The following is a 14,038-nucleotide window of genomic DNA, read 5'->3' on the forward strand; positions in this document are numbered from 1 at the left end:
GTTCTGCTCTGCTATAGCAACGTTTAAAGGGGCGGTGTGGGATATTTAGTGCCTCCTAGTGGTAAAAAAAACTTTCACTCAGTTAAAAAAACATTGATTTGAATACTAGGGAAGAAATGTTAGTTTGTTTCTCATCCAGCCGTCACGCTGTGCTTTATGGCTCTGGTCCAACACAAAGCCATCTGCAGGGTTCATACGGGTGCTTTAAATTCTTGAAAATGTTTGAATTTTAATGTCAAGAAATGCTTGAATTTTGGGTGAAGTGCCTGAAATTGTTGCCATTGCTATGTTTCATGGCAGACTGACTTGATAGACCACACTTTCAAATGAAAGAAAATGAAAAAGTTTGCGTAAAAATAACGCCAATGGTGGCTCCAGTTCTCATTGATTTGTCATAGAAAGCGTTACTGCCCTTTACTGTCACATCCAAGAGGACAGGTTTATCAGACAGGGAATTCTGTCTCTTTTTAAAGAAACGGCTCCTCAGATTTTTTTCCTTTTTTTACATTAATAATCGTTAAGCATTATGCAAGTTATTTAGTCATTAGTAATGGCATATGTTTTGCTGGGGATGCAAAACTGTTTTATACTAGACAATAGTAAAAGCTGGAAAGTTTTATAATACAAGATGAGCGTTCAAGCTTTGTTTTGATATGTCCTATACATACTGTCAGTGTTCTCGTTTGCCCGCGTCCCTGCGTCCTAGACGCATCATTTTTGCTGGGGACGCATTGGGTCGGATCAACATGTGTCCCCGGGACGCAACGTTTTTGACACCAAATTGTCATTATTACCCGATTACTTTTTTTTTTTTAACAAAGATTTACCGCACTCCAAACTTTTTGTCAGGCAGATCCACCATTGTTGTTTTGGTCTCGCGCCGATCTCGGCAAACGAGATCTCGTTGCTTCGAAATGACGTCAATGTTGTGGCGGTTGTCGAGTGAAAGACAAGTATGCCTCCGAAAAAACAGTTGGTATTAGGTGCAAATCAACAAAAAATTGGTCATTTCTTCAGTGTCGGTAATAAGTCGAAACATAACACAGAAAGTGGTAACAAAGGCAATAATTCCGGCACGAAAAAACGGCAGAGAAATTCTTCAGAAGACCGCGAAGGCAAGGAAAACACGTGTTTTGAAGCGAACGATTCGACGAAAGAAAATAAACAAAAGAATACTCCGAGCAAGAAAAGGACTTTTCTGCCAAAATGGACTCAATTATATTCCTGGTGACGCTATGAGGAGGATGATAATGGATTGGACCTTGAGAAAGCATTACAACTATGGCGGGACAGCAAACCACAAAGAATATATGAACTGAAAAATTTGAAGCGATAACTGCTTTGTATTACCAATGAACTGTGATGATTAAAACTGAATGAAAATATAGATTAATATAATTATTTCAGCAATAGTATTTTGTATAATGTACAATATTGTTGTGAACTGAAAAATCTTGAAGTGATAACTAATTTGTATTACCAATAAACTATGATGATTAAAACTGAATGAATATATAGATTAATATTATGTATTTGTCGCCGATTTACAATTTCAACCGCGATAACACTAAATTTTGGGGAGCCATAGATCTCTGTTGGGACCCATAGATTTTTGAGCATGCGAGTCCCCGGGACCCATCACTTTTCACAGGTAAAATGAACACTGTACTGTATATGACTACAAAACTCAATTTTTTATAAGCCTTCAAAATGGCAAAAATTGGCTAGCACCGGCGCTTCCAATTTGAGAAAATCGTCTGCTATCGAATGAGTTCAATAGTTTACTTATCCCAGGAACATGCAAATCCACCGTGAACCACGGGTCAGAGTCAAGCAGCAGCTTGTTCAGAAAAAAAAGATTTTTTAAAGCGATTCAACATTCAGGGCACCCGAGGAATAGTGAAAACCCATAAGGTACACGCACAAGCGGTGTTTCTCGCCTCCATATGTAATCGGCGCTTGCCAACATACCCTGCGGTGAGTGCCGTATAATCACAATGACACGTAGATAAATCCCTCATGCCGGCACGCTCGCCTTTTACTGAATGGACTGGATCGGAGCAGAGACGCTCCTGGCATTCGTCCAGTGTGATAAATAGTCGCTTTTCAGCCTCTCTTAAGTCGCATAGGCCGTCCCGCAGACTCGCCGGAGACGGCCTGCAAACCGGCATTTTACCTGATTGCTTTTCCCGCAATGCACTCGTGTTAGTGGTTTTTTTTTTCTCCATTTTGCGAGGCCAGAGGTTCTGTTTTACATTTTCATTGTGATGTCGAGCACTATACGACGTGCTTAATCTCTTACTGTTCGAGCGTGTGTCAATATGCCAGTCATACTGTTTTATTCCTCAAGAGGCAATAATCAGTCCCAATAGGGAATACCAAAGGTAGGTAGAGTTGCCAAAATATTGTACTGAAGTAAAGGTACTGTTACCTCAGAGTAATATAACTCGGGTAGAAGTATAAAGTAGCAGGGTCGGGTAGGGTTACTTTAACTTGATTACTTTTGATTACTTTTGGATTACTCCAATACCAAATATGCTAATAAAAGACAAAAGAAACTAAATAGGAATAAAATGATGACTCACAACACGTGGTAAGTTTTCTCTCCTGGCTTTGATCTCTTTGATCTCTGGCATAACTGACATAAAATGCGACAGAAAGAAAATGAAAATAAATCCAAACAGCTTGCCAACATCATTTTTGCCGTTCCATGTATTCCGTTACTCCCCAACCCTGCACAAAATATAGTCATTTTATTCCCATTTAGTTTCTTTTGTCTTTTATTAGCATATTTGGTATTGGAGTAATCCAAAAGTAATTGAAAGTATTCCAGTTAAAGTAACCCTACCCAACCCTGAAAGTAGTCATCCAAATAATTACATACCTGTCGCGCTCCAGGGGTCCATGCCCTTACAAACTGTCGTATTTTCCCCTACAAAATACAAAAAAATCTTACAACACAATATTTTTTTTCAAACGTGTTTATTTATGTAGTTTAACATGTTATATTGTACATGTGTTTCGTTATATCATATATATTGTTAACTAACATTTTGTTGTGAGATCCTGAGTTGCTCGACATGAATGAGGTTTATTATAAAAAAGTTCAAAAATGAAGTAGCTTGGACGTTCATTGTAGAAGGAAAAAATACATGCAAATATAATTAAGTAGAATACATTTTCTTATTCAAATTATGAATTCATTCTCTGCATTAAATTATTGTTGGTAATATACTGATTAAAGGCATAACCACAATTCTGACTTTTTTTCATTTTCTCCTTTTATACTTCATTTTTTCTTAACTTCTTTATACAAAATAATCATTCGTAACATAATGCATCAAAGCTAGTGAGCCGTATGAGAGCCGGCTCTCTTTAATGAGTTGAGCCGAAAAAGCCGGTTCTCTAAAAAAAGACTAACTTCCTTTTACTAAAAAACTACCACGGAATAATGCATGATGGAAAATTCCCAGGCGGCAGACGCATACGCACAGTAACATCAAACCGCTCGCTTTGTTTGCAAAAACAAACGATATCGAGATAGAGGCTACCGCGGCGAACTCGTTTGACTACATCGTGATAGTCGGTGTATACCGGATGGTACCCATAATTGACAAATTTGTGTTTTTCCATACGGATTTTCTCGTACGGCGTACACGTCTTAAAATGCATAATAAACGTACTCTGTACGACAAAAACGTACAGGTTGACAGGTATGTAATTACTTAAATAAAAGTAAAAAAGTCCTTGGTGAAAAAAATACTCAAGTACTGAGTAACTGTTGCAACGTCTTATTTATTGATTATACTTTTAAACAAACATTAAATCACATCATCAAATCATCAAAGTCTATCCAATCACCAATACATTCCATTGAATGTAAAAATGGATTAAAAAAAAAGAAATTCAAGTACTTTGATAAAAAACAATAATACGATAATATAAATCAAAAATAAATAAAGCAGGTAGCACATTTAAAGCCGCATTACTTTTTTAACAGGCTCTGCAGGCAGAACAACGAGCTAGCCCAGGGGTCGGCAACCCAAATGTTGAAAGAGCCATTTTGGAACAAACATAAATAAACGAATACTTAGTCAGGAGCTGCAAAATACTAAAAGCCTAATACACACCTTATAATCAACGCAACACATGCTGTATGTATCTATATTAGCCTACTATCAAAATGTCTAAGTTGGATGCAGCACATTTTGTGTATATACATAAGCCGCACCTGACTATAAGCCGCATGTGCCCACATTGAAACATGGGATATTTACAAAGAAAGACTGTACACAAAAGGAATTTTAATCATATATGCTACTTTAAACCCTGCGTTTTTTTTCTTTAAATCAAACCTGAAAGTCGCCAAAATACCTCCAAACAACCGTGGAAGGTGGGCCTCTCCTGTCTCGGTTCTTTCATCATGCTTTGAGTTGGTATACTGGCTGTTTCGACTCGTCTGTGTCTAGCCACTATTCCTGCGAAATTATTGGCTCGTCCTTGTCACGTTCTTTGTCTCCTAAATGTGGGTCTGGAACTTGCGTTTTCATTGCATTATCGGTCGAGTGGCAATTACAGTTTAAATTATCGAAGTTTATGGAACATTTTTATTATTTATCGTGGCAAAAAATTATACAACGATAATTATCGTAATTTCTATCGTCCGGGCCTATGACCATTCCGCTGCAAGACAATACAATACATAAAAACAAAATGAAAAAAATGTCCTTCATGAAATTTAAATTGTCCATCATTTTAATCACTAAATCATTGTTACAATTACGAAATGATTATATCCATTCAATAGTTATCAATTAGGACTGATGTGCTGTTTTTTTAATGATAAAATTGTCTAAAAATTACTTCCAAACCGAAAAATGGCGCTCTTAAATGGTAGTAGGAGAAATACATTAAAATCTGAAAATTGGCATTCTGAAATACCATTTTCAATATTTGGCAACTCTGGATAACTCTAAAACTATCTTTCTATCTATCTATCTACTATTTACCCTGGTCATATCCCTAGAGAGGGGTGACCGACAGCAAGACAAACACATACAATAACAAAGAAAATAAAAAGGGGGAAAAAAGCAAAAAAAACAAAACAAAAAAACCCACACAAACATTTTTGGACCAAGGCCAAAGCAAATGCCCAGACAAGTCCGATACTTTGGCACCTAAGTTGGTCATGCTTTCGTCCCTCCAGATGAAACAAGATACGAGAAAGCGGGTGACACAACACACTCTTTTGTCCAACAGCAGGGCCCGACAGCTTTCACTGGTTTACCCCTGCCGCATCATACAGGTGCCCTGCCCATCCCTTAGAACGTGTCCAATATCCCACTATCCTTTTACAACACCTCTCCACTCATTCCTATCACCAACAAGAGCTCTAGCTTTCACTAGATTTAGACCTCTTTCCTGCAGTGCACTCATAAAACTTAAAAAATAATAATAAATGAATATACGTCATGTTGTATCTTTCTATTTTCTCTAAATGTTTAGACTGTGGTTGAATCATTTTTGTTCTGTTTTGTTTACATTGAATACGAATCTGGATTGTAAATCTCAAGGGGTGAGCACAAATAGACATTTGGTCTTGTCCTTTCACAAATAGGTGCCTTTCTAAAATGTTTGATTTCAATTTTTAGAACATTAATTACCGTATTTTCCGCACTACAAGGCGCACCCGGTTATAGGGCGCACCCCCCAAAATATTTTTTGGTTCTATATTTTCCATACATAAGGCGCACCAGATTATAAGGCGCTACAATGGGAACGTCGACAAAACAGTCAGATAGTTCAGTCAAACTTATTACCCCCTTAACATTCCCAAAGCTTGCAAAGAAGCAAATACGTGTCTCAGACATGTACGGAAACAGTGTCTGTACGATGTCACCAATCACTCAAATGCATCGTTCCAAATATCATTCGGAAGGTTAAAGTCTTGGGATTCAAGAAATGCCAACCATTTCTTAGTTTCCATTTTATTTTTTGCTGGCAACTGTGTGGACAGCAAAGTAAGAATTTTATTGTGCAGGGAAACGGGGTTCTTTACTGTGCATATGACAATAAACACTTTGAATTGAATTTAGTTTAAAAATAGACTCATCACAGAAACATCAAGATCGTTCTAAAACAAGATACCGGGAAAATATAAAGCCGCATCGCTCACCTAAGTTCTCTTGCAGCCATCACGTTCAATAACGATACGTAACCATGGTCTTCTTACAACCGTGAGTGTAGTTAATCCAGGAGAGTAAAATATTTACAAATACAGAATAGTGAAAAATGTTTTCTCTATGCCGTAGTGCAACCCATTGTGTGATTCGCATTCATCTTTTTCGGACAATTGCAGGCTTTGTTTCCCCCCTTTGGCCTATGCGAGGCTGCAAATGATAAAAAGGATCCGCCCTCTTTACCTCCGAATAACTTTAGCCAATAGTGACTGATTGAAATGATGATTGACACATTGGTTAGGAAATGAAACGCCGGTATATAAATCCCAGCATACACCGCGGACGACTTCGCCTTCGGGGGAAAATCTAGTCGGCGGCTGCTTGCCTTAGTTGCAAGACTTTGCGACTTAATATTGATCTATATATAAGGCGTACTGTATTATAAGGCGCATGGTCAGCTTTTGAAAAAAATTAAGGCTTTTAGGTGCGCCTTATAGTACAGAAAATACGGTAATTTTTACTTTAAAAAAACACAATTAGAAGTCAAATTGCATTCAACACGTGCACTTTTTGTCCTCCTTCCCAAAACATCCACCATTACCTTTGTCTCTCGGATGCGAAGGCTCAGTGGAATTACCGGTAGTTCTAGATAGAGTCGGATCAATATCACCATCCCACTTTCTTCTCCCAACTTTGTTTTGATTGTTTCCAGAGCTGACCAGTCCATCCATAACACATTGAAATTCTGTCATTGCTCATTCCTCCCCCTCTCCGCAGGGATTTGTGTGCGCAACGTGGGCAGCTATGTGCACATGCATCACAAGTTCGCTTTGGTGGACGGGCGGCGCCTCATCAGCGGCTCCCTCAACTGGACGTTGGCGGCGGTGCAGTCCAACGCTGAGAACGTCTTGGTCACCGAGGAACCGAGTCTTGTACAACCTTTCGTCCGAGAGTTCTCCAGGTTGTGGGCAGAGAACGAGCCGAATACACTTATAGGGGTGGGTGGACTTAATGAATGAGGATTGCGGTGTTCAATAGTTTGAGTTTGAAAAGAGTTATTTTTTTTTAAAGATTGTTAGGGAGAGTTTGCGCTGATATCTTATTTTTGTGGCATTGATTTGTTGATGTCCGAGAGTTCCTGAAGTTTTGGGTGGAGAACAAGCCAAAAAAAACAAATAGGCAGGGCTTAATGGACGAGTACTGTGGGAAGAACTAGTTTAGTTTGGTTTTCGACACTCAAATGAGGGAGAGAAGACATTAATGGATTTTAAACAATGCAGGGAGGAAAGGCATATCAAGTTCAATATCTATTGGTGTCTTCTATTCTTATGTTGAGTGTCAATTTAAGCTTACACTCAAGTTTGAAAAGACTAGGGTTTTTTAATCGTTAAATCAAAAGCTTTACATTCTTTAAATGCTGAGAGGCAATATTTGTCCTTTATGGTCAAGAAAAATGCTTGTTTTTCAAATTTTTCCCCCGCCAACTAATTGACCTATCAGATTTTTCATTAATTTTTTGTTTATTTTTTGTGGTAATGTTTGGATGAGGTCCAAGAGTTACTGAAGTTTTGGGTGAAAAATGAGGCGTAAAATACTAAAAAAAAGGGGGGGGTTAAGATATATTTTAATTTGGTTTTAGACATTCAAAATAAGAAGAGAAGACATTAATGGATTTTAAACAATGCATGGAAGGCAGGGAAGAAAGGCATATTAAGTTCAATTTCTATTGGTGACTTCTATTTCCACGTTGAGTGTCTACTAAAAATTAGACTCATCAAGTTTGACTTAAGGGTTTTCTAATCGTTAAATCAAAAGCTTTACATTCTTTAAATGCTGAGAGGCAATCATTTGTGCTTCATGGTTAAGAAAAATGCTCGTTTTTCAACTTTTCCTCCCACAACCAATGGACCTATCAGATTTTGCGTTGATTTTCTCATTTCCGCGGTAAGGTTTTGATCATGTCCAAGAGTTACTGAAGTTTTGGGCGAAGAACAAGGCGAAAAAATTCTGCAGCACAGGGGTGGGGTTAGTTAATTGATGAAGACTGCAGGGGAAACTAGTTTGGTTTGAGTTTGAAAACACTTCAGTGTTTTATACTAGTTACATGGAAAGTTGACACTTGAAAGCTTAGAGACAATCATTTGTCCTACATGTGAGAAAATGTTTTTCCTTAATGGATGATGACTGTGGAAAGAAATACTTTGATTTTGAATTTTTTTTTTTGTTTTATCAGTTAAATTAAAATTTTTACATTGTTTAAATGCTGAGAGACATTTATTGGTCCTACATTTGGGAAAAAAAATCTTAGTTTTCCAAGTTTCCCCCGCCTTACCGATTGTACTGTCTGATTTTGCTATGATGTCTTATTTATGAGTTATTGATTATATGCAGGGTTGGGTAGGGTTACTTTAATTTGATTACTTTCAATGACTTTTGGATTACTCCAATACCAAATATGCTAATAAAAGACAAAAGAAACTAAATAGGAATAAAATGACTCAATTTTGTGCAGGCTTGGGGAGTAACGGAATACATGGAACGGCAAAAATGATGTTGGCAAGCTGTTTGGATTTCTTTTCATTTTGTTTCTGTCGCATTTGATGTTAGTTTTGCCGGAGATCAAAGAGATCAAAGCCAGGAGAGAAAGCTTACCATGTGTTGTGAGTCATCATTTTATTCATATTTAGTTTATTTTGTCTTTGATTAGCATATTTGTTATTGGAGTAATCCACAAGTAATTGAAAGTAATCCAGTTAAAGCACAGGTGTCAAACAGGCGGCCCGCGGGCCAGATCAGGCCCACTGAGGGATTGAAACCGGCCCGCGAGACAACACTCAGAAAAGCGCAAGAGAAAAACGAGCTGCAGGTTGAAATATGTCAATTTGATGTTGCCAAAGCCAGGTGCCTCGAACAAATACACTGTACTTGTATTTTGTTTTTTTTTCTCTCTCTCTTTTCCACCCCTTTGTTCCCACTCTCTGTCTCTTTCACTCTCTGTGTCTCTCTTTTTCTCTTCCTTTGTTGCTCTTTGTCTCTTTCTCTCTCTGTGTCTTTTTAACTTCCTTTTTTCCTTTTCTCTTTCTCTCTTTGCACTTTCTTTTCTTTTTTCTTATCTTCTGTCTTTCAATTTCTCTTTGGGTTTCTTTCTTCCTCTCCCTTTCTTTTCCCCCTCTCTCATGACTTTTTATCTCTTTTGTTTCTCACTCTCTCTCACTCTCTCTCTTTTTCTTTTTTTGTCCCGCCCTCTCTCCTTTTCCCTCCCTCTTTCTCTTATTTCTATATCTCTCTTTTTTTTCTCTTTAATATACTAGTCCGGCCCCCGACAGAATGTTGGTTCTATCGTGTGGCCCCCGAGTTCAAATGAGTTTGACACCCCTGAGTTAAAGTAACCCTACCCAACCCTGTAAGCACCTATCTGTTATGAATTTAGCATGCCATCTCACTATGGACTTCCTCTTTGATGGCTATTTTCCGAATTTTCTGCGAATTGCACGTTGAGCGACAGTCCATGATTCAAGTTTTGCAACTTCAAGGACATGAAACGTCTTTTCTGGTTAAGAGGACGCCATTGATTGACCTTGAAAGACATTTTTAAAAATCAATAACCTTACAAAAAACTTCAGGTAATTAGCTTGAAAATGGAACAACCTTTATCTTACTATCATTCATAGTTAGGGAGTAATCCAGTTAAAGTAACCCTACCCAACCCTGATTATATGATATTCGAAGTCTTTGGGTAGAAAATGAGCCCAAAAACTAGTGGTGGCTCTATTAGATGAAGGACTATGGGAAGAAATAGTTTGGTTTGAATTTGAAAAGGCTTTAGTGTTTTTTTACAGTTAAAGGGAAATCTTGTCATATTTTGAAACTGAGAGACAATAATTTATCCTACATGGTCAAAAAGTTTTTTCCCCCGCCAACAGATTTACCCGTCAGATTTTGCTCTGATTTTTTTTCTTGGAATTGTTTTGATGATATTCGATAGTTCTTATCGTTCTCGACAGAGAAAGAGCCACAACTATGAAAGGGGGACTTAGTGAATAAAAATGACTTGAAAGAAAAGTCAAGTCATTTTTATTTGTATAGCCCTAATCACAAAGAATCTCAAAGGGCTTCACAGGTTATTACACACACTATTTTTTCAGACTATTATTACACCATCCCCTGATCTGGAACCCACATGAGGGCAAGGAAAAACTCGAAAAACCTCAACATGAGGAAAATGAAGAAACCTTGAGAAGGGACCGCACATGTGGCATCCCCCTTTCAGGATTACCAGACAGCAAAGGATGTTGCAATCACAAATAATACAGAGATATTGTCCAAGAAAAGTATAGGTTATTCATATGCTATAGAATAGAAGTGTGTTTTAAGCTTAGATTTTAACATTTCCAATGAGTTTGCAGAACGAATCTCAGGGGGAAGAGCATTCCACAACACCGGTGCCCTGATGGAGAACGCTATTGAACCAGCGGAACACTTCTTAGCTCTTGGGATCACCAGAAGACCGACGCTCTCGGAACGAAGGCTTCGGACCGGAACATAGGGGGAAATCAGATCTGAAAGATATGAGGGAGCAAGTCCATGTATGATTTTGTATAATACTAAGAGAACCTTGAAATCACATCTTAGGCTAACAGGGAGCCAATGCAGGTTAGCCAAAATCGGCGTGATGTGATCGGACTTTTTTGTCTTAGTTAAAAGCCTTGCTGCAGCATTTTGTACCAGCTGAAGACTCTTGATTCTTGACTTCGGGAGACCGGAGAGTAGTGCATTACAGTAATCCAGACGGGAAGTAACAAACGCGTGAATTACAATCTCCGCATCCGACTGAGACGGTATAGGACGAATTTTAGCAATGTTGTGAAAATGGAAGAAAGCGGTTCTAGTAATTTTCTTCACATGTGTTTGAAAGGACAGATGGGGTCAACTATGACACCTAAATTTTTAACTGAGTCACTCTGTGTGATGTGACATTTGTCAATGTTCACAGCAGTTTTTGAGAGTAAGTCACGGCATTTAGATGCACCAATAACTAACATTTCGGTCTTTTCAGAGTTAAGACGCAAGAAATTGAGTGACATCCTGTCAGAAGGACCAGAACAGAAGAGGAAACCCCAGAGCGTTCGTTACATTTCTTTATTTAGGGAAGCGTACAGGGCTAGCGGGAGACGCGATGGCTGTCGGACGTCAGCAGCGTAGCCGTGAAGACAGCTTCGGAACACGTAGCCAATCGGGGTGCGGAAGTCTAGCAGGTCAAGTTTACCGGGACTGGAGAGAAGATCGTAGCGTGGGACGGAAGCAGGTCGGATCGGAGGCAGGCAGAAACAGGTAAACAGATCAAGACGGAACAGGTAATCAGGAGAGTCATACAGGGAACAAACGTAATCCTCAGACGAAGAGGTCTCGGCGTAGCGTGCTTAAAAAGGGAACATAAACCAATCAGAGGGCGTCCACGTGACTCTAGTTAGCAATCACGACACATCCACTCTTTTATCTCACTGAGGCAGGCCTCCAAATTTCCACAATTTAGTGTGGCAGATTCCTCCAACGGAAGATATAGTTGAGTGTCATCTGCGTAGCAGTGGAAATTGATATTATACTTGCGAATAATATCACCTAATGGAAGCATGTAGATGCTGAAAAGAAGGGGGCCAAGCACTGAACCCTGCGGAACACCACAGGTAACACTAACACGCTCAGATGACATTTCGCCATATTTAACACAGTGCGTCCTATCTGAGAGGTAGGATCTGAACCATGAGAGGACGGTTCCTGAAAAAGATTGTTTTGAGGTTGAGATGTTATATAACTTTGTTTGCCATACTATTAGGCGCAACTTGAAAAATATTCATTGGTGAAAGGTGTTTCCATATATAAGGCGCGTGATATTAAAACTACAGTAAGAATGAGTTTTGCATTTAGAAAATAAATCTGAAAAAAAAGATTTCATTGAACATCTTTGGAAATAATCATCTGAAATGATATGATTTATTCACAATGGTTACCATATTTGGAAGCATCTACAGTTTTATTTAAACTATTTCAGGTCCATAAGGCAAACTTTTTTAGACGCCCCATATAGTCTGAAACATGATAAATGGCTTGACATGGTTTAAATGCTGAGAGAAAATTTATCGGTTCTACGTGTTAAAAAAAAAAAAGATTGTTTCCATGTTTTGCCCTGCTAACAGATTACCTATCAGATATGTTAATAGCCTTTTTTTACATCTAATTTTATAAAATAAAGAAACATTTAAAAACAAATTGTATTGTATTTGTGTTAAGGGTTCAAAAGGTACAAGGATGACAAAAAGTGTTTCTTTTTTGCAAATAAGTCAAGTCAAGTTTATTTGTGAGGCCCTTAATCACAAGGAGTCTCAAAGGGCTGCACAGACTATTGCAAACTACACACTATTATGACACCATCCCCTGATCTAAAACCTACATGAGGGCAAGGAAAAACCCCAACATGAGGAAAATGCATTCATTCTCTTGTTGGCTGCTTGGCCAGATTCAGCGCCACCTCTACGATGTAGCAGATAAGGTGAGTTTTACCATGAGAGGGAACTCTCTCCTAAATTTGAAGGTTTTTTTAGACCATCACCACTTGTCTTTTCTGTAGAAGTAAAATGAACGGAGAACAGCGCAAATGATTTGTGTCAGGCAGAGGTGGGTAGTGTTGGGAATTCAATATTAAAATGTACCGTTTACCAAATTGTTCGAATTAGTTATCTGACTTCATTAACCAAACACAACCTACATTTACTCAACAATGCGCGCTGGTTTCTTGAGGGAAAAGATGAACAAGAATAGCCAACATTTCACACCGGGGCAGATTTAATTTCTTAATTTAACTAAGTGAACTCCATCGAAATCGGCCGAATAAGTGTAGTCTGAGTCTCTGGCAAGCCTCTCTTCAAGTCCTCTCGCTTCTCGGCCCACGTCTTTCCACAAGATGGTGTCCCAGCTCCTCCCATGGACGTACCAGGGAAGCCCTACGTGGGCTCCACCACCTCGCTGCGATGTCTGGAAAACTCAAAAAACATTGCCTGCTGTCCTCCGTCATCAGGGCCTTTCTGCATCTGGATGCGCTGATTATCTTATCAGCCTTACGTCCCGTTCCCGCCATTCCTGTTAACAATATTCCCCACTAGGTTGCGCTGACCTCGCACCACAGTGAATATCTTTTGCATTAAATGTAATTTGTATTCGATCGTACAAAATCCTTTATTGTCAAATTTATAAAATCCTTCAGTAGTAACAGAGAACATATACTCGAGTAACCTTTGGCAAATGTACTTCTAGGAATATTTTTAAATCCCTATACCTTTTACTTAAGTACATCTGTAATGAAAAAAACGGTATGTTTACTCCACTACATTTGGCAACATTGAAGTCGTTACTTAATAAATCCCCTCCACGTAAGTACTCGTCTGTCTGTCTCCGCTAAGGCGCATTTATTTCGGAGAGGAACTCCGCCAGGCTCTACCATATTTAACCAATCAAACGTAGCAGCCTCGTCATGTGACCCTATTCAACCTCAGCCGGGGAAATTTTGTTTAAGGATGTAACAGATCGAAAATGTCGCTTATGTTGGGAATTAATTACCAAAATGTACCATTTACCAAATTGTTGGAATTAGTTATCTGACTCTATTAACCAAACAACCCACAATCACCCAACAATTTATGCGTTCTCGTTTCTTGACTGAAAAGATGAACAGGAAAGCCGACATTTCCACACAGGGGCAGATTCAATTTCATTAACAATTTAACTAAGTGTACTCCATCAAAAACGGACAAATTAGTGTCGTTTGAGTCTCTGGGAAGCCCTCTTCTGGAGTCCTTTAGCTCTCT

The 14,038-nt window shown here is 38.7% G+C and overlaps 1 protein-coding gene across 7 annotated transcripts in view; it reads left to right on the forward strand.

Annotated features, from left to right (window-relative positions):
• pld6 (phospholipase D family, member 6) overlaps nt 1–8,440 on the forward strand; it is a 37,067-nt gene extending 28,627 nt beyond the window's left edge. For all 7 annotated transcript variants that reach the window (XM_088341537.1, XM_088341536.1, XM_088341535.1 and 4 more), the window contains exon 4: nt 6,957–8,440. In XM_088341537.1, the coding sequence (XP_088197663.1) occupies nt 6,957–7,198 (242 nt within the window). In that variant the 3' untranslated portion in view covers nt 7,199–8,440. The remainder of the gene's footprint in view (nt 1–6,956) is intronic.
• The last annotated feature ends 5,598 nt before the right edge of the window (nt 8,441–14,038 follow it).

The sequence above is a fragment of the Urocampus carinirostris genome, chromosome 8 (assembly GCF_059441175.1).
Source record: "Urocampus carinirostris isolate Australia breed hairy pipefish chromosome 8, RoL_Ucar_1.0, whole genome shotgun sequence".
Taxonomy (NCBI): Eukaryota; Metazoa; Chordata; class Actinopteri; order Syngnathiformes; family Syngnathidae; genus Urocampus; species Urocampus carinirostris.